Here is a 20,963-nt window from a genome sequence, read left to right as displayed (position 1 = left end):
AGGTGAGGACCAGGGTTTCTGTCCTTATTACGGTTGGAGGGTTGGGATTTGAGGGCAGAGGTGCAGGCTGTAGATGAGATGCGTTGGAGGGCATCTTCAACCACATGGTGAGGGACATTGCTGTCTTTAAGAAGGAGGCCATCTGGTGTGTTCTGTGGTGGAACTGGTCCTCCTGGGGGCAGATACGGCGGAGGCGGAGGCGGAGGAATTGGGAATACGGGATGGCATTTTTGCAGGAGGTAGGGTGCGAAGAGGTGTAATCCAGGTAATTGTGGGAGTCGGTGGTTTTGTAAAAAATATCAGTGTCAAGTCAGTCATCATTACGTCCAAACATGTGCAAGTTAGGTGAATTGGCCATGCTAAGTTGCCTGTAGTGTTAGGTGAAGGAGTAAATGTAGGGGAATAGGTCTTGGTGGGTTGCTCTTCGGAGGGTCGGTGTAGACTTGTTGGGCCGAAGGGCCTGTTTCCATACTGTAAGTAATCTAATCTAATCATTAATGGAGATGGAGAGGTCCAGGAAGGGGAGGGAGGTGTCAGAGATGATCCAGGTGAATTTAAGGTCAGGTGTGAATAAAGCAGGCAGTGCTTGAGTGCCAATGATCTTCTGTGCTCCGTAAAGGTATATGCCATCATCTAATTCCCGATCACAGTGTAATCACCCATTCTAATCCTGCCACTGCACAGACATCTCATCAAGGTTCATGGAATACAATTCTCAGTATTGTGTGCAATATGTCTACTCAGCAGCTTGCACACAACCCAACCTCCCAAACTACTGACCTTTCCTGTCCTCCTTTCATCCAACTTACTCTTTGAAGACACCTTCCCAACTGGCCTGCTCAAGCATCACCACTAACTGACCTACTATCCACTTCCATTGTACTCAGTCCTTCTCTTTGTTTCATCACAGAAGAAATTGTCCACAACCAAGCCAAGAATTTCGAGACTGGCAAAGGGATATCTCTCCCTCCAAGGAGGAAATTCTGGTTTTGGCTGTAGATAAGCGTAGCTGCTCATGTGAGAATGGAGAGACCGCAGTAGCTAACCACCCCAATAAGCTTCATCGTGCTGTGCTCTCCTGTAAGTAATTCTTGTTGCACACAGAAACGTGGTCCATATTTTCTGTTAACCTGGGCCTATCAGACTGTTAAATTGGGGAATTTTGTGTCCTTTGATAAACTTTACCTTTTGTGACAACTGTGGAAACAGTAGCGTTTGATCTCCAGTGCACTAACCCAGCAATAGTAATAGTAATTTATTGTTGCATGTATTTATGAAAATACAGTAAAATGTGCACAAGTCACAATAAGCAGGCACCATTTTAATTACATAAATTATAAAAATAAATAAACCATACAAAATTAAATCAAATTGTATTTCTTGTTCCATCCACAGCTTGTTGACTTCCTCTGTGGCTACACTCTGCAGTCACCAAAGATGCCCCTCAATCTACAACACCAAGGAGGGAGCACTTTGAAGCAACTGCTGACCATACCCACAACATAGCCTCTGCCAAAGCCGCCACATTACTGCCGATACTCCAGCCACTGCCATCTTCTCAAACTACTGACCCTTCCTGCCCTCCTTTCATCCAACTTGCTCTTTGAAGACACCTTCCCAACTGGCCTGCTCAAACATCACCCTAACTTCCAGGAGACTGTTCTAACTCTCAAAGACTGGGGCCTATCTCAACTGCAAGAAGTGATTGACTTTTCAAATTAATTCTCAAGGACAGAGATCATTCACTGTGCCACCATTGCAGATGCTGCCAAAACATCAGAGGAAAAGATTAGACCCCAATTCATCGATGCTGAAACAGTTGCTCAAGCTATGACTATCATGGTCCTGAAGAGCGGACAGATTCACTGCTCAACAGCTCCGCAACCTCTGTCTACCACCCCAGCTGCAGAAAGACAAAAAGTGTTGAGATAAGATTCTCGCTGAGAAACAGTGATTTGCTATTAAAGGAGATTATTGCTTGTTAACAACCTTTTTAACTGCACATCTCACCTCATTAAGATACAATTTCCCATCCTACCAGCTGCTGCAAGCAAACTAGCTTCTGAGCATTCTCAACATGGCAATTTCAACTTGCTGCTTACTCCAGAAGAGCTAATGTTGGACACCAGGAACCAGCATCTCAAGGCACACTGCTAAGGCACCAGCCGCACACACATCTCACATCAACGGACGTTGACATCTGACATTTGACAGCCTCTAACAATACTCATAGCATATCTCCAATCCATTTACAGGATTCATGCCCATAAAATGGGGCAAAAATTTACTTTGTCTGCCAAGTCTGGTGTAAATGTCAGGAACCCTGCAGGGTAGCTCTGAACTCATAAGGGTGACCAGGTATGCAATGGCCTTTTAAAGATGCCATTGATGCTACGGATGCTGGTCAGTTCCAGTTAACTAATATGTTAGCCCCAATCCCAGGTGATTTAATTTTGTTTACTAACTTCTTGTGTGGATATTTATCAAAAGCCTGTTGACAATCTGAGCACATCATATCCATTGGTTCACCCATTTTGATTTTGCTCGTAACATTTCTCAGAAATCTCTGGCACATTTGTTCAACATTATTTCCCCTTCATAAATTCATGTTGTACAGTAGTTTTGAAATATCCGTAGTCATATCCTATATAATATATTCAGGTATTTTCACTATGGAGGAGAAAGTGAGGACCGCAGATGCTGGAGATCAGAGTTGAAAGTGTGGTGCTGGAAAAGCACAGCAGATTAGGTACCATCCGAGGAGCAGGAGAATCGATGTCTTAGGCAAGAGCCCTTCATCAGGAATGAGGTATTTTCACTACAGCAGGCTAAATGGTCTGTAGTTTCCTGTTTTCTCTCTCTCCCTTTTCTTAAATAATATGGTTACATTTGGAACCTTCCAAGCTACAGGCATCACTAAAAGAGGATCACCAATGTATCTGTTATGTGTGGAGCCATTTCTTTCAACACTGGGTGAAGGTTATCAGATCCCAGGGATTTGTGAATTTCCAGTCATGTTGATTTCTCCTATATTGCACCTTCACCACCCCTTTTTTTTTTACGCTTACATACTCTCACTAGACCCTTGGATCGTAGTTACTTCAAGAAAACTACTTGTGTATATATCTGTGAATCTACTTAGCTTCTCTGCCATTTCGCTACATCCTATTATAAACTCACCTGTCTCTGCCCGTAATAGATCCACACTTGATTTTGCTTATCTTTTGCTTTTTATGTACCAGTGGAAGTTTTTACAACTCATTAGCATGTTTCTCACTATTTTACATTCTTATTCTATTCTCTCTTACTTTATTCATTTCTTGGTCCTCCTTTGCTGAGTGCTTTGATCTAACATTATCTCTAAGTTTCCTTGTTTGCCATGGCTCTCTCACTTTTCCTTAAAGGAATGCATGAGTTTTGAAAACTAAGGATTAATACTTTAAATACCAATCATTGTCTATCTACTGTCAAAACTTATAATGTATTTTTCCAACCTGTCTCAGCCAGCCTACTCCTAACTCCTTCATGAATATCTTTGTTTAGATTTAAGGTCTCAGTATCAGAATGAACTACATCTTTTTTCACACTGAATGTAAATGATGTAATACTTTGGTCCCTATTCTCAGAAGGTTCTTTTACAACAACATTATTAATATTTTCTCATTGTATAATACTAGATCTTACTGCAACTAGTAGCCTTACTGCAACAGTAAAAGGTGCTGGTGAGACCACACCTGTACAGCTACAAGCGGGGAGGTGAGGGGGGGGGGGATATAGGTTTGCTCGCTGAGCTATAGGTTTGATACCTGGCAAGGTAACATCATCAGTGGTGACCTCCAAGTGAAGCGAAGCTGTTGTCTCTTGCTTTCTATTTGTATCTTTCTCCTGGATGGGGTTCCTGGGGTTTGTGATTATGTCATTTCCTGTTCGTTTTCTGAGGGGTTGATAGATGGCATCTAGATCTATGTGTTTGTTTATGGCATTGTGGTTGGAGTGCCATGCCTCTAGGAATTACATATACATATACAGCTAGAAGCAGATTTGGTCCCCTTATTTAAGGAAAGGCATAATTTCAATGGAGGCAGTTCAGAGAAGTTCACAGGGATGTTCTCTGGTATGGAGGGACAAAGTTAAAAATCACACAACACCAGGTTATAGCCCAACAGGTTTATTTGGAAGCACTAGCTTTCAGAGCACTGCTCCTTCATCAGGTGGTTGTCCATAACCACTTGACGAAGAAGCAGTGCTCCAAAAGCTAGTGCTTCCAAATAAATCTGTTGGACTATAACCCGGTGTTGCGTGATTTTTAACTTTGTCCACCCCAGTCCAACACCTGCTCCTCCACATCCTGGCATGGAGAGATTGTCTTATCAGCAAAGGCTAAACAATTTGGGATTCTACTCTGTAGCGTCTTGAAAAATGAAAGATGATCTCATTAACATATACAGGATTCTTTAGTGGCTTGACAGGGTAAATGCTGAGAAGGTGTTTCCCTTCATGGCTGAGTTTAGGACCAGAAAATAGAATCTCAGAATAAAACACTACCAATTTAAGACTAATATGAGGAAGAATGTCTCCTCTGAGAGGGCTGTGAGTCTTTGGAACTCCTTGCCACAAGAGAGAGGCCTTGTGTAAATATAAGATTAAAATAGATTAATTCTTGATCCATCAGGAAATCAAGGATTATGACAAAAATACAGGAAAATAGATATGAGGAATAATGAATCAGCTATGATTCTGCCAAGAGAAAGAGCAGGATTCTCCTGTTCCTTTCTTATGGTCGTTTCTAAAGTAGCCTTCTACCTGGTTGATTCCTCAACGATTGCTCCAGAAAACTATTTCAAACACTTTCCACGATTTCTTCCTCCACAGTGTTAATGCTCAATCAATTAATCTACTTTATAAGTAGATTATGATTGCTTTCCCAGGCTATATTTGCCTCTAATTTCCTGATTCATACCATACCCTACATTGTCGCTACTGGATCTACAGACCACCCCTACCAATGTTTGCTGCCACTCGTTGTTTTTGAACTTCATTCAAACAGATTCTATATCCTGGTCTCCTGATTAGAGATCCTCTTTCAGTAATACAGTGACCCCATACCTTATGATCATTCCCCAAATGTTTGCTTTTTGTCTATCTCCATCAAATATTGAATATCCTTTAATATTCAGTTTGCAGTCTTGGTCACTGCAGCAAACTTTGCATAATGGTAATTCAATCTTATCCTTTCACTTCTATTAGAACCATTAATTCTCCTATCTTGGTGCAAATGCTGCTCGCATTCAGATAGATGTGTTGAAATCTGCTTTTTTTTTAATATGATTCCATAATATTACCCTGGGTGATTTGAGGAGTTGTTTCGCTGATTTCCATTTTCATTTACCACTTTACTACTTCCTATAATCATCAACGAAGGAAAGAATTCAGTGTAATGGAAATGAGTGCCACAGCAGGTTATGAGTTTGTACAACCAGATGAGATGCTGGAAAAGCGCAGCAGGTCAGGCAGCACCAAGAAGCAGGAGAATCGACGTTTCAGGCATAAGCCCTTCTTCAGGAATGAGGAAGGTGTGCCAAGCAGGCTAAGATAAAAGATAGGGAGGAGGGACTTCGGGAAGGGGTGTTGGGAATGCAATAGGTGGAAGGAGGTTAAGGTGAGGGTGATAGGCCGGAGAGGGGTTGGGGGCAGAGAGGTCAGAAAGAAGATTGCAGGTCAAGAAGGCGGTGCTGAGACCGAGGGTTGGGACTGAGATATGTTGGGGGGAGGGGAAATGAGGAAGCTGGAGAAATCTGCATTCATCCCTTGTGGTTGGAGGGTTCCTAGGCGGAAGATGAGGCGCTCTTCCTCCAGGTGTCGTGTTCCTCCTGGACACCTGCATGTCCTTGGTGGAGTGGGAGGGGGAGTTAAAGTGTTCAGCCACGGGACGGTTGGGTTGGTTGATGCGGGTTTCCCAGAGGTGTTCTCTGAAACGTTCCGCAAGTAGGCGGCCTGTCTCCCCAATGTAGAGGAAGCCACATCGTGTGCAGCAGATGCAGTAAATGATGTGTGTGGAGGTGCAGGTAAATTTGTGACTGATATGAAAGGATCCCTTGGGGCCTTGCAGGGAAGTGAGGGGGGAGGTGTGGGCGCACCTCACTTCCCTGCAAGGCCCCAAGGGATCCTTTCATATCCGTCACAAATTCACCTGCACCTCCACACACATCATTTATTGCATCCGCTGCACTCGATGTGGCCTCCTCTACATTGGGGATACAGGCTGCCTACTTGCGGAAATTTTCAGAGAACACCTCAGAGACACCCGCACCAACCAACCCAACCGCCCCGTGGCTGAACACTTTAACTCCCCCTCCCACTCCGCCAAGGACATGCAGGTCCTTGGCCTCCTCCATTGCCCGACCATGGCAACACGACGCCTGGAGGAGGAGCACCTCATCTTCCGCCTAGGAACCCTCCAACTACAAGGGATGAATGCAAATTTCTCCAGCTTCCTCATTTCCCCTCCCCCCACCTTATCTCAGTCCCAACCCTCAGACTCAGCACCATCTTCTTGACCGGCAATCTTCTTTCTGACCTCTCCAGCCCCACCCCCTCTCCGGCCTATCACCCTCACCTTAACCACCTTCCACGTAGCACATTCCCAACGCCCCTCCCTCCTCCCTATCTTTTATCTTAGCCTGCTTGGCACACCCTCCTCATTCCTGATGAAGGGCTTATGCCCGAAACGTCGATTCTCCTGCTCCTTGGATGCTGCCTGACCTGCTGCGCTTTTCCAGCAACACATTATTCAACTCTGATCTTCAGCATCTGCAGTCCTCACTTTCTCCAACCAGATGAGATGTCAGCAATGAATAAGAAGGAAATGCGAGAGCAGGAAGTGTTAGTAGTTTGAGTGGATGAGGTAGATGTACGTTGTTGAATAAGTGAGATCCTGAGGCTCACAGGCTACGAAGATTTGTGAGATGTATTTGCTGGGGCTGTCAAATAAATGATAGCCCTTTGAGTGTGAAATAGCAAGGAAAAGGTGCTGTCAGTTAATCAGCAAAGTTGATCATTGACTTTTTTTCTGGCACTCTTTGCCATCTGGTTTGTGTGGTCAAACTACACCAACCTGTGCCAGTATCAGTACCCAAGCTGTGATGTGATGATCTCTTGATTCTATTCACCTGGAAAAGGATGTGCCATCCTTCTCTGACCCCCATCCAGCAGTGTCTGCTCGGTACATCTTTAAAGTGGGGAGCCATCTGACGTTTTTTCCTGACATGACTTGTACTTTAAGGCCAACACAGCCAGAGGGCCAGTTCCTGGCTTGCACCATCTGAATTAGAATCCAATTGGCCGTAAAATTTGATATCTCAATCTTCAAACCCAAGTCTACCTGCAGTGAGAACTTTTGCTCACTCACCACACAATTACAAATAACTTGTGCAAAATCTCATTTGCAGACATAATAAGCTGAGAAGTGCATGATGAAGTGAGATATCTCATCCAAGTTTTGTTGGATATGACACTATCCAACATGCTCACCGCCATACTTTAACTTCAACAGGGAAAATTCCTCCTTGTGGCTTAAGTCTTACGCACGGGTAAAGTGCAACTATTGTAAACAGTTGAAAAATAAAATGCACAAATACCACTAGTGTGAACATTCAGTTTAAATTCCACCACCTCAATTGGAACAAATACTCTGGTATTATGGTTTATTGCACGGATAGAGCTCAACTGACTGTGATGCCCCGTTCCCAACCCCACAAACCACCCATTATTTCACAGAACTTATTATTTGGTCAACCAACTGAATAGAATCTAGTTTTAATGATTAGCTACAATAAAGCAGAAATCTCAAAGCTTTTGTTTTCTTAAACTTATGTCCCAAAATTATTTAAACAATTCTTAGAAAATAACCATTAATGCTGAGAACATTGTGTTAAGAATCTTACTTTCATCTTTAAATCACAGTCTAATTATAGAATAAGTTAGAAGTTATCCTGTATTTCTCGGTGTAATAGTTCTTTGTGTTCCCCATTCATATTACGATTGGGCATCAAATCCACAAACGTGATTTATGTAAATCTCTTGTCAAATTCTGTTTCATTATGTGCCTATAAGGTACTTGATTATGTGAAAGGTTCTACATAAGTACAAGTTGTCCTGACTGAAATTCGATTTCTCAGTTTTGATGATTTGAGTAAACATTTTTCTTATTTCTCCAGTGCCTTCCCATCTGTTTTATGCTATGAACCAGTTACTGCTGCAAATGTAGTCAACCAAGGATCCAGTCCATGTCTGCCATAATTTACCTGCTCTTCTTAGTTATGATGCTTGCTACAGGAGTTTATTTTTGTTTTTTCTGTTGTTGCCTTCTTAGGCCCACCCCTCTTCTCTCCCACCTGACATTCTTTTTAAACCCACAGATAAAACTACAAGACATTGTGAAAGAGATGTACTTTTTTATTTTGGCCTTCATGATATACAGTCCAAATAAGTACGCAGACAAGACTGTTTGAAAAAGATAATCTTCAAAAAATACACGAATGGAAGGAACATTAAGAGAACAATATACAGTGAAAAGTCGAGATACAAGTTCCACCATAGAATACAAATGGGATCTGGTATTAAAATCACATTGTTTAATACACTGAACTATTCTGAGTGGGTCAAGACCCATTTCACAGCTATCACTTCCACGCTGGATGTGAAATGGCGGCGGCTGCCTCTTTCCCATTCTCCCCGGATATTCCGAGTGCCAGGTCACCATTAGAGTTAGAAAGGAAAGTTTTGATCTCACTGGAAACGCGATTACATTGCTATACATTAGGTCCACTGCTGCTGAACATCGATATTATGAAAAATATTAACATTAACATCTCTCAACAAAAATCCCTTTTTTAAACATCTCCACATTCAAACTCTGGCCACATTTCCGATCTCTACTCATGAGTTTGTGTTGGGTGTAAGTGCACTCACTTCAAATCCTTCCTTACATCCATCACTCTCAGAACAGGCAGGTATGGTTCAATGTTAATTACTCGAGTTGTTGTTAGGATATTGATATAGCAAATTAGTTTTACAGTACATTGATTTAATTCGCCGAATGCCAAACAATATAGACAGTGTACAACATTGGTCTGATCTTATCTTTGGAAATTGGTTCGGACCTATCCATTTCCAAGTTACACGTAGTTCTTGCTTGGAGCTGTAGATCTAGGTGCAGAGTATTTTGCTGAGTACGAATTCTCATCCTTGGGAGGACAGGTGCAGCAGAGCAGAGCCCCTCCGAGGATCAGCAGACCCGAGGTCCCCCAACCGACATACAAGGAGGCTCCAAGCTCCCTCCTCTGGGCGTCCGTCACCAGTGGGTTGTAGAAATCCTTAATGATGGTGTTTGCAGACCAGGACACTGGGATCAGGGTGAGCACTCCAGAGAGGATGAAGATAATTCCTGCTATAATTGTCACCTTGGCCTTTGTTGCCTCGTTTTCTATACAGTTGGTGCATTTTCCTCCAGCAATGGAGACCAGAATACCGATGATACCCACCACCAGGGAGATAACGGTCAGAGCTCTGGAAGCCTGCAGGTCTTGCGAGAGGGCCAGCAGCGAGTCGTACACCTTACACTGCATCTGCCCGGTGCTCTGAACAATGCAGTTCATCCAAAGCCCTTCCCAGATGATCTGCGCCACCACGATGTTGTTCCCAATGAAAGCGGTCACTCTCCACATGGGAAGGACGCAGGTGAGCAGAGCTCCCAGCCACCCGAACACACACAGGGCTATGCCCAGAATCTGGAGTCCCATTGATGCCATTCTTGGAACTTGGGGGCAGTAATCGGTGAGCTACTAAAACAAACTGGCTCTGATTTCCCGATCCGGAGCGAGCTGAGGACGATCTGAAATGCAGTGGCAATTATAGCCCCTGAGTGGTGGGCGGGCATTTGCTCCTGTTCTCGGTTTACCATTGCTGAGAACAGGGAATACCCGTTGGACCAGATTCCGAAGTTACTGTCATTTAGTTTCAGATTCTTTTGCTAAATGAAGAGGCACCTGAATGGGGCTGGTAAATAAAGCATTGGCATCTGTGTTGGCAGTTCGCCTCGTGAATAAAACAACGCCATTTTAGTGAATTGCATTACCTGCTGGAACTTTAGTTTCTCGCTGCATCGTAAAGTTTCATCGAGTTAATCTAAAACAAATCCCCTGCCAGCATTTCATTCTCTGATTCTTCTGATGGGAGGTGCTGACTGAACGGTGACCGTTGATATTTTCTTATCTGATTCTGATGGAATGCTAACGAATTGGTTTCAACACACTCATGAAAGGGAAGAAACAAATAAAAAAAAACAAAGGATCACTATCCTCCAGTCCCATCAATAAGCATGTAATTGACATCAACATCTTTGATTAATTTACACAAAAAATATTTGTGGTGCTGCATCATACTGATGTGTGCCTGTCCTCCAGGTCATTGTAGTGACAGCTCCTCTTTATCATCTCTGTTCCAGTCAGTGGCGTGCCCAGCCCTGCATCTGCTCTTTAACATTCAGTCTTAACCAGAAAATCAGCTGCAATGGCGTTTTGTCCCACTGCTGCAGCATTACCTCGGGTGTACTCCCAGGATCTGCCTACTACCACCACCATACATAGAGGAAATGCAACATGTTCATCCGCTTGCTGATTTGACCTACCTCTACCTTATTAGCGTACTATGGCTGCTAGATGCAAACTGTGAAACACTGGAGGTTGAGTAAGTGTAGGAGTTTAGGGAAGTGGAATAGGGAGGACTGTTGTGTTTATTTGCCTTAGTATTACAACAGGTCCAGCGAGGATAGGAGTAGACCAGACGTAACAGTTCAGAAAGTAAGTGGCACCAATGGTAGCAGCAGATTGGTGAGCAAGTCAAGGTGGGTTGAGCAAGGGTATGGACATATCTCTTTTGTCTTTAAGTGACTAGAATGTTTCTAAACTTTAAAGGATTCAGTTAAAAAAAGTCTAGTTGTTAAAGGGGCAGAGTTAGTGAAGGGGTATGCTCCTCCTGTCAGATGTGGGAAATCAAGGAGCAGTCAAGTGTCCCTGGTGACTATGTCTGCAGGAAGTGTATATGGCTGCAGCTCCTCTCAGACCGGGATTGGTTGGAGCAGCAGTTCATAGAGTCATAAGAGTTGTACAGCATGGAAACAGACCCTTTGTTCCAACTCGTCTGTGCCAACCAGATATCCTAGTCCCATGTGCCAGCATTTGGCCCATATCCATCTAAACAATTCCTATTCATATACCCATCCAGATGCCTTTTAAATGTAATTGTACCCACCTCCACCACCTCTTCTGGCAGCTTCCCCCATACAGGCATCGCCCTCTCTATGAGAACATTATCCCTTAAGTCCTTTTTACATCTTCCCTTCTCACCTAAAACCTATACCTACGGTTTTGGACTCCCCTAGCTTGGGAAAAAGACAATGGCTATTCATCCTATCCATGCTGCTCATGATTTTGTTGACCTGTATAAAGTCACTTCTCATCCTCCGGGGAAAAAGCTCCGGCGTATTCGTTGCCTCGTAAAGTTTCATTGAGTTAATCTAAAACAAATCCCCTGCCATTATTTCATTCTCTGATTCTTCTGATGGGAGGTGCTGACTGAACAGTGACCGTTGATATTTTCTCTCCCTATAGCTCAAGCCTTGCAATGGCAGCAACATCCTCGTAAATATTTTCTGAACCCTTTCCAGTTTAACAGCATCTTTCCTATAGCTAGGAGACCAGAATGAACACAGTATTCTAAATGTGACCTCACCAATTACTTGTACAGCTACAGCATGATACTCCAATTGCTATACTCAGTGCACTGGCCAATGAATACAAGCATGCCAAACACCTTCTTCCCCATCCTATCTACTTACAAAGCAAATATGCTCTTGCACCCTGAGATCTTTCTTCAGCAGCATGCCCCAAGGCTCAATTAACACTGAGAAGCATACAAGATTCAGAGAGAATGATAGATAGTAGCTTCAGGGAGGTGGTCACAGCGCAAGTACAGTCAGGTAGGCAGGTGCCTGCCATGAGACATAGGCAGAGAGTGTAGGAGTCTCCTGTGGCTGACCCATCTCAGACAAGTATATCACTTGGATACTTTTGGGGAGACAGCCTCAGGGGAAAATAAAACTGCAGGAGCCAGGTGTGTGGCATCATGGCTTTGCTCTAAAATAGGGCCTGGCAAAGTCCAAGCAAGTAATTATAATAGGAGATTCTCTAATCAGGGACCAAGACAGGCATTTCTGTGCGAGACTCTAGGATGGTGTGTTTCCTCCCTGATGCCAGGTCAAGGACATCTCAGAGCAGTTGCAGCAATTTCTTAAAAGGGTGCGGCAACAGCCAGAGGTTGTGGTACACATTGATATCAATGACAAAGGTAGAAAAAGGGATGAGGTCCTGCAGTGTGAATGTAGGGAGTTAGGCAGGAGTTTAAAAAACGGGACTTCAAGGGTAGTAATCTGTGCCATGTGGTAATGAGAGTAGGAATAGGAGGATAGGGCAGATGAATGTCTGGCTGAGGAGTTGGTGCAGGGGGCAGGAATGCAGATTTTTGGATAATAGGGAACTCTTCTGGGGCAGAGGTAACCTGTACAAGAGGGAAGTGTTACACCTGAAATGGAGTGGGACCATTATCTAGGCGGGGGGATTTGTTAGAGCTACTCGGAAGATTTTAAACTATCTAGCAGAGCTTTGAATCCTAAACAGTGTTGAGACAAAAGAGAAGGTTGAGGCTAGTACAGAAGTTAAGGAGGGCAAGTTAAAAATTGACAGAAATTAAAGACAGCAAGTTAAATAGACAAGGCAGGCAAGAGCATGGCAGGAATAAGGGTAGACTGGTGAATTAAACTGCATTTATTGCAATACAAGAGGCCTAACAGGAAAGACAAATGGTTAGGCCGCTTTTGGAATAATTTGTGCAATGCTTGTCTCCCTCCTATCGGAAGGATGTTGTGAAACTTGAAAGGGTTCAGAAAAGAGTTACAAGGATGTTGCCAGGATTGGAGGGTTTGAGCTACAGGGAGAGGCTGATTAGACTGGGGCTGTTTTCCCTGTGCATCAAAAGCTGAGGGATGACCTTATAGAAGTTTAGAAGGTCATGAGTGGCATGGATAGAGTAAATAGACAAGGTCTTTTCCCTGGGGTGGGAGACTCCAAAACTAGAGGACATAGGTTTAGGATGAGAAGGGAAAGGTTTTAAAAGGGACCTGTGGGGCAACTTTTTCACACAGAGGATGGTGCATGTATGGAACGAGCTGCCAGAGAAAGTGGAGGAGATAAAAAATACTGCAGATGCTGGAATCCAATGTGGACAAGCAGGAGGCTGGATGCACACAGCAAGCCAGGCAGCATCAAGAGGTGGAGAAGTCAACACTTCAGGTGTAACCCTTCTTCAGGATTGGGGTGGGTGTAAGGGGTGCTTCAGAATGAGGGGGCATGGGGAAGGGTTTTTGGTGGGAAGAGAGGTGGAGCAGTGAGGTCGGGATAGGTGAACACAGATAGAGGGTATAATCTGATTAGTCGATGGGAGAAATGAATCTGGAAGGAACGGTCAGTCAGATGAATGGAATGGAGAGGGATGGACTGGAAAGGGAGTTTGAGGATGGGAAAGGAGGTTATTTGGAATTGGAGAACTCAGTGTTGAGTCCTCCATGCTGTAGGCAGCCCGGGCGGAAGGTGAGGTGTTGTTCCTCCAATTTGCGGTCTGATTTTCTGTGGCAATGGAGGGGCCCAAGGATTGTCATGTCAGGAAGAAATGGGAGAGGGAATTAAAATGGGCAGATCTGGCTGAGATACTTGACGAAATGTGCCCTGAGTTTACATCTGATCTCCCCAGTGTAGAGAAAACCACATCAGGAGCACAGGATACAATAAACTAGGTCAGAGGAGAGGCAGGTGATCCTCTGCCCCACTGTTTGGGACTCTGGATGGGGGTGAGGGGGGTTGTGTGCTGGCAGAGTTTGTATCTTTTATGGTTGCAGTGGAAGGTACCAGCGGGTTTGGTGGGGGGATGGGGGGTAGGTTGGTGAGGAAAGAGGCACGAACCAGGGATTGCTTAGGGAACTGTCCTTGTGGAAGGCAGAGACAGGTGAGGTGGGGAGGATGTTCTTGGTGGTGCGATCTAGTTGGCCTTGGAGCAAGTATTTAAGGATGGTACATTGGACGTGGAGACTGGTGGGATGGTTTGTGAGGACATGGGGAACCCTGTCTTTATTGTGTTTGGAGGGGAGGTGGTTTAGAGCAATGGAGCAGGGAATGGAGGAGGTGTGGTGGAGGGCTGTCCAGATGACAGAGGGGAGAAAAGCACTTTGTTCAAAATAGGTGAACATCTGGAATGCTCATGAGTGGAATGTCTCCTCATCCAAGCAGATGTGACCGAGGCGGAAGAATTGGAAAAATGAGTTGGAGTTCTTGCAGGATATTGGGTGGAAGGAGGTGTAGTCCAGGTAGTTATGGGAGTCTGTGGGTTTATAGTAAACTTCTATCTGTAGACTGTCGCTGGAGATGGAAACGAAGAGGTCAAGAAAGCAGGGGGAGGTGTCTGAGATAGACCGTGAATTTAAAGGTGGGGTGGAAGCTATGGTAAGGTCAATGAACTGGTCCAGTTCAGCCTGGGTGCAGGACGCTGCACCAATGCAGTCATCGATGTAACAGTGGAAGAGTTGGGGCATAGTGCCTGTGCAGGTACTAAGGAGGGACTGTTTGACATGGCCGACAAAAAGGCAGGTGTAGCTGGGGCCCATCTGAGTGCCCATGGCCACTCCCTGGATTTGAAGGAAATGGAAAGAGTTGAAGAAAAAGTTATTGAGGGTGAGAACTTGTTTGGCGAGGGGGAGGAGGATATTGATGGAAAGGGGATTGGGTGGGTCTGTTGGAGAGGAAGGAGCTGAAGGCCTGAAAGCCATCCTTGTGTGATATGGACGTGGAGTGGTGGAGGCTGGTACAATTACAACATTTAAAAGGCATCTGGATGGATATATGAATCGAAAGGCTTGAAAGCGATATGGGCCAAGTCTTAGAAATGGGACTAGATTAATTTAGGATATCTGGTCGGCCTGGAAGAGATGGACCAAAGGTTCTGTTTCTGTGCTGTGGTCTATGCCTCCATGAACTCAGGGCATGGATTGGACCATGGGACAGGCTGAGTGAGGCACAGGATGGGCAGTTCAATGTTTCTGGGTACAAATGCTAGATGAAAGGTAGAAAGGGAGGAAACAGAGAAGAGGGAGTGGCATTTTTGATCAGGGAAAACATCATGGCAGTACTTAGATAAGGTATTTCTTAGAGATTGTCCGGTGAGGTGATATGGGTGAAACTGAAAAATAGGAAGGGGATGATCACTTTCTTGGGATTGTATTGTAGAATCACCAATAATCAGTGGGAAATTGAGGAGGAACTACTTAGGAAAATTACAGATAGCTGGAAAAATGATAGGGTTGTAATAATTGAGGATCTTAACTTTCTGAAGATAGACTAGAGCTGCCACAGTGTTAAAGGCTTTGGTTGGAAGGAATCATTACGTGTATTCAGGAAAAAAATATCAATCAGCAAGCAGAGGGCCCTACTAGAGAAACAGAACACTCAACCTCCTCTTGGGAAATAAGGCAGCAGCAAGTGACTGAGGTATTCTATCAGTCTTGAAATTGCAATGAAAAAGAACAGGTCTCATCCACTGGTTAAAGTTCTAAATTGGGGCAAGGCCAATTTTGAAAATATAAGATAGGAACTTTCATAAGTAGATTGGAGGAGACTGTTCGCAGGTAAAGGGACATCTGACAAGTGGAAGTCTTTCAAAAGCGAGATAACGAGAATTCTTGGCCAGCATGTTCTTGGTAGAGTGAAGGGCAAGTCTGGTAAGAGTAGGCACACTGGATAATGAGAGATATTGAGGGTCTAGTCAAGAAAAGAAGAAGGTGTATGTCTAGAATAGAAAGCTGGGATATAGTGAATCCTTCGAGGAATATATAGGCGGTGTAGGACTGTACTGAAGAGGGAAATCAAGAGGACAAAAAGGGGACATGAGATAGTTTTGGTAGATAATACAAAGGGAATCCAAAGACATTATACAAGTTTATTAAGAGCAAAAGACTAACAAGGGAGAAATCAGGGCCCCTTAAAAATCAACAAGTTTTTCGATGTGTGGAGCCACAGGAGATGGGTAGATCCTAAATGAACTTTTAAAAATTTATTAATTTGTCGGATGTGAGCATCGTTGGCTGGTCAGCATTTAGTGCCTCCCCTAGTTGCCCTTGGTAGTGAGCTGCCTTCTTGAACTGCTGCAGTCCACCTGCTGTGAGTTGACCCACAATGCCGTTAGGGAGGGAATACCAGGATTTTGACCCAGTGACAGTGAAGGAATGGTGATATATTTCCAAGTCATGATGGTGAGTGGCTTGGCGGGGAGCTTGAAGCTGGTGGTGTTCCCTTGTCCTTCTAGATGGAAGTGGTCATGGGTTTGAAAGGTGCTGTCTGGGATTTGAAAGGTGCTGTCTCAGAATCTTTGGTGAACTTCTGCAGTGTGTCTTGAAAATATTACACTGCTGTGACTGCTGTGACTGAGCATCAGTGGTGGAGGGAGTGGATGTGGTGCCAATCAAGTGGCTGTTTTGTCCTGGATATTGTCAAGCTTATCTGCCACAAGGATCTCTTTTGGGACCACTGCTGTTTATCGTTTTTATAAATGCATTTGGATAAACTGCAGAATTGGGCTGAGAGGTGGCAAATGGAGTTCAGTGCAGCTAAATGTGAGGTGATGCATCTTGGAAAGAATAACAGGAAGGCAGAGTATTGGGTCAATGGAAAGATTCTTCGTAGTGTAAATGTGCAGAGAGATCTTGGAGTCCATGTACATAAATCCCTGTAAGTTGCCACCAGGTTGATAGTGCTGTTAAGCTGGCATACAATGTATTAGGTTTCATTGGTAGAGGGATTGAGTTCAGGGGCTGCAATGTCATGCTGCAACTGTACAAAATGCTAGTGTGGCTGTATTTGGAATATTGTGTACAATTCTGGTTGCCCCATTATAGGAATGATGTGGAAGCATCGAAAAGATGCAGAGGAGATTTACCAGGATGTTGCCTGGTCTGGATGTATGGTCTTATGAGGAATGGCTGAGAGACTTGGGTCTGTTCTCATTGGAAAGAAGAAGGCTAAAAGGGGATTTGATAGAGACATACAAGATGATGAGAGGATTAGATAGGGTAGACAGTGAAAGTCTTTTTTCTAAGATGATGGCGTCAGATTGTACGAGGGAGCATAACTACAAATTGAGGGTGGTAGATTTAAAACAGATTTCAGAGACAGGTTCTTTACTCAGAGAGTGATAAGGGTGTAAAATGCCCTGCCTGTCAATGTAGTTAACTCAGCCACATTAGGGAGATTTAAACAATCCTTGGATAAGCACATGGATGATGATATTGGGATAGTGTAGAGGGATGAGCTTAGAATAGTTCACAGGTCAGTGCAACATCAAGGGGTGAAGGGCCTGTTCTGCATTGTATTGTTCTATGGTCTATGTTCTAAGCTTCTTGAGTGTTGGGGCTGCTGTCATCCAGGCACTCCACTGGTCACAGGTCTCCAGTCTGAAAAACCACCCTCCACCACCACCCTCTGTCTTCTATCTTTGAGCCAGTTCTGTATCCAAATGGCTAGTTCTCCCTGTATTCCGTGAGATCTAACCTTGCTAATCAGTCTCCCATGGGGAACCTTGTCGAACACCTTATTGAAGTCCATATAGGTCACATCTACTGCTCTGCCCTCATTAATCCTCTTTGTTACTTATTCAAAAAACTCAATCAAGTTTGTGAGACATGATTTCCCACACTCAAAGCCATGTTGACTGTCCCTAATTAGTCCTTGCCTTTCCAAATGCATGTACATCCTGTCCCTCAGGATTCCCTCCAACAACTTGCCCACCACCGAAGTCAGTCTCACTGGTCTATAGTTCCCTGGCTTGTCCTTACCACTCTTCTTAAACAGTGGCACCACGTTAGCCAACATCCAGTCTTCTGGCACCTCTCCTGTGACTATCATTGAAACAAATATCTCAGCAAGAGGCCCAGCAATCACTTCTCTAGCTTCCTACAGAGTTCTAGGATACACCTGATCAGGTCCTGGGGATTTATCCACTTTTACCCATTTCAAGACATCCAGCATTTCCTCCTCTGTAATATGGACATTTTGCATGATGGCACCATTTATTTCCCTACAGTCTATATCTTCTATATCCTTTTCCACAGTAAATATTGATGCAAAATACTCATTTAGTATCTCTCCCATTTTCTGCGGCTCCACACAAAAGCTGACTTGCTGATCTTTGAGGGGCCCTATGCTCTCTCTAGTTGCCCTTTTGACCTTCATGTTATTTGTAAAAACCCTTTGGATTCTCCTTAATTCTATTTGCCAAAGCGATCTCATGTCCCCTTTTTGCTCTCTTGATTTCCCTCTTAAGTATACTTCTACTTTCTTTATACTCTTCTAAGGATTCACTCGATCTATCCTGTCTGTACCTGACATATGCTTCCTTCTTTTTCTTAACCAAACTCTCAATTTCTTTCATCATCCTGCATTCCCTATACCTACCAACCTTTCCTTTTACCCTAGCAGGAATATATTTTCTCTGGATTCTCATCATCTCATTTCTGAAGGCTTCCCATTTTCCAGTTGTCCCTTTACCTGCGAACGTCTTCCCCCAATCAGCTTTTGAAGGTTCTTGCCTAATACCGTCAAAATTGGCCTTTCTCTAATTTAGAACTTGAACTTTTAGATGTGGTCTATCCTTTACTATCACTATTTTAAATCTAATAGAATTATAGTCGCTGGCCCCAAAGTGCTCCCCCACTGACATCTCAGTCACCTGCCCTGCCTTATTTCCCAAGAGTGGGTGAGTCCAGTTGAGTTTCTGTTCACAGGAAGGTGATGGCCTTTTGGTATTATCTCTAAACTATTAATCCAGAATCTCAGGTAGAGTTCTTGGGACCCAGGGACAAATCCCGCCACTGATGGTATCATTGTCAATTGTTGAAAAAACCCATCTGATTTATTAATGTCCTTCAAGAAAGAAAATCTGCCATCCTCACCTGGTGTGACCTACGTTGACTCCAGCCCCACAGCAATGTGGTTGACTGTCAATTGCTCTCTGAAATGGCCTCGCAAGCCATTCAGTTGTACCAATCACTACTAGGGCTCAAAAAAATAAAACCGGGTGGACCATCAGGTATCGACCTAGGCACCAGAAAAGAGAACAGCAGAAACAATTGATCCTGCAAAGTCCTCCTTACCACTATGTGAGGACTAGTGCCAAAATTGGAAGAGCTGACTCACAGACTAGTCAAGCAACAGCATCCCTCAGCTGATGAATCAGTACTCTTCCATGTTGAACAACACTTGGAGGAAGCACTGAGGGTGGCAAGGGCACAAAATGTTCTCTGAGTGGGGGATTTCCATGTCCACCACAAAGAGTGGCTTAGCAGCAGTACTCCTGATCAAGCTGGTCAAGTCCAAATGGACATAGACTGGGTCTATGGCAGCTGGTGAGGGAATCAATAAGAGGGAAAAACATACTTGACCTCATCCTTATCAATTTGCCAACTGTAGACAATCTGTTCATGATAGTATTGGTAAAAGCAACCACTGCACAATCCCGTCTTCACATTGAGAATAACCTCCATTGTGTTGTGTGGCACTATCACTGTGCTAAATTGGACAGACTTAAAACAGATCTAGCAACTCAAGACTAGTCATCCATGAGGCGATGTAGGCCATCAACAGCAGCAGAACTGTACTCCAGCACAATCTACAACCTCATAGCTCAGCCTATTCCCCACTCAACCATTACCATCAAGCCAGGGGAACAACCCTGGTAAAATGGAGAATGCAGGAGGGCATCAAACATGCCTGAAGACAAAGTATCAACCTGGTGAAGCCACCAAAGAAGACTACTTGCATGACAAACAGCATAAGCAGCAAGAGATAGACAGAGCTAAGTTTTCCCACAAACAAAGAATGAAATCTAAGCTCTGCAGTCTTACCATATCCAATAGTGAATGGTGGTGGATGATTAAACAACTCATTGGAGGAGGAGGCTCCACATTCCAGCCTCAATGATGGAAAAGCCCAGCACATCAGTGCAAATGATTAGGCTGAAGCTTTAACAACGCGGAAGTGGGTACAGCAGATGCTGGAGATTAGAGTCAGGATTAGAGTGGTGCTGAAAAAGCACAGCAGGTCAGTCAGCATCCAAGGAGCAGAAAAATTGACATTTAGGGCAAAAGCCCTCGATCAGGAATCCTGATGAAGGGCTTTTGCCCGAAACTTGATTTTCCTGCTCCTTGGATGCTGCCTGACCTGTTGTGCTTTTCCAGCACCACTCTAATCTTGAAGCTTTAACAGCAATCAGCCTCCTCCAGAGGTCCCTAGCATTATAGATACCAGTCTTCAACCAATTTGATACATTCCATGTGATGTCAAGAAATGGTTGGACACACTAGAAGTTGCAAAGGCTACAGGCCCTGACAACGTTCTAGTAATAACACTGAAGGCTTGTTCTCTAGAGCTTACTGCCCTCCTAGCTAAGCTATTCCAGTACATTTACGATGCTGGCATCTACCGACAATGTGGAAAATTGCCCAGGTATGTCCTGTTCATAAAAAGTAGGACAAATCGAACCCAACCAGTTACCGCCCTATCAGTCTACCCTCAATCATCAGGAAAGTGATGTAAGATATCATCTGTAGTGCTATCAAGCTGCACCCGTTCAGCAATAACTTGCTCAGTTTGGGTTTCACCAGGGTCACTCAGCTCCTGATCTCATTACAGCCTTGGTTGAAACACGGATAAAAGAGCTGAATTCAAGAGATGAGTTGAGAGTTATAGCCCTTGGCATCATGACTGCATTTGACTGAGTGTGTGGCATCAAAGAGCCCTAGGAAAAGGGAA

The 20,963-nt window shown here is 44.1% G+C and overlaps 1 protein-coding gene across 1 annotated transcript in view; it reads right to left on the bottom strand.

Annotated features, from left to right (window-relative positions):
• Nucleotides 1-8,433: 8,433 nt before the first annotated feature.
• Nucleotides 8,434-20,963, bottom strand: part of LOC132830537 (claudin-4-like) — a 38,765-nt gene continuing 26,235 nt past the window's right edge. Inside the window, exons 2-3 of the mRNA XM_060848304.1 lie at nt 11,872-11,891; nt 8,434-9,788 (exon numbers count right to left, since the gene is read on the bottom strand). Of these exons, the coding sequence (XP_060704287.1) occupies nt 9,177-9,788; nt 11,872-11,891 (632 nt within the window). The 3' untranslated portion in view covers nt 8,434-9,176. The remainder of the gene's footprint in view (nt 9,789-11,871; nt 11,892-20,963) is intronic.

The sequence above is a fragment of the Hemiscyllium ocellatum genome, chromosome 31 (assembly GCF_020745735.1).
Source record: "Hemiscyllium ocellatum isolate sHemOce1 chromosome 31, sHemOce1.pat.X.cur, whole genome shotgun sequence".
Lineage (NCBI taxonomy): Eukaryota > Metazoa > Chordata > Chondrichthyes > Orectolobiformes > Hemiscylliidae > Hemiscyllium > Hemiscyllium ocellatum.
This window is presented reverse-complemented; position numbering and strand designations above follow the sequence as displayed.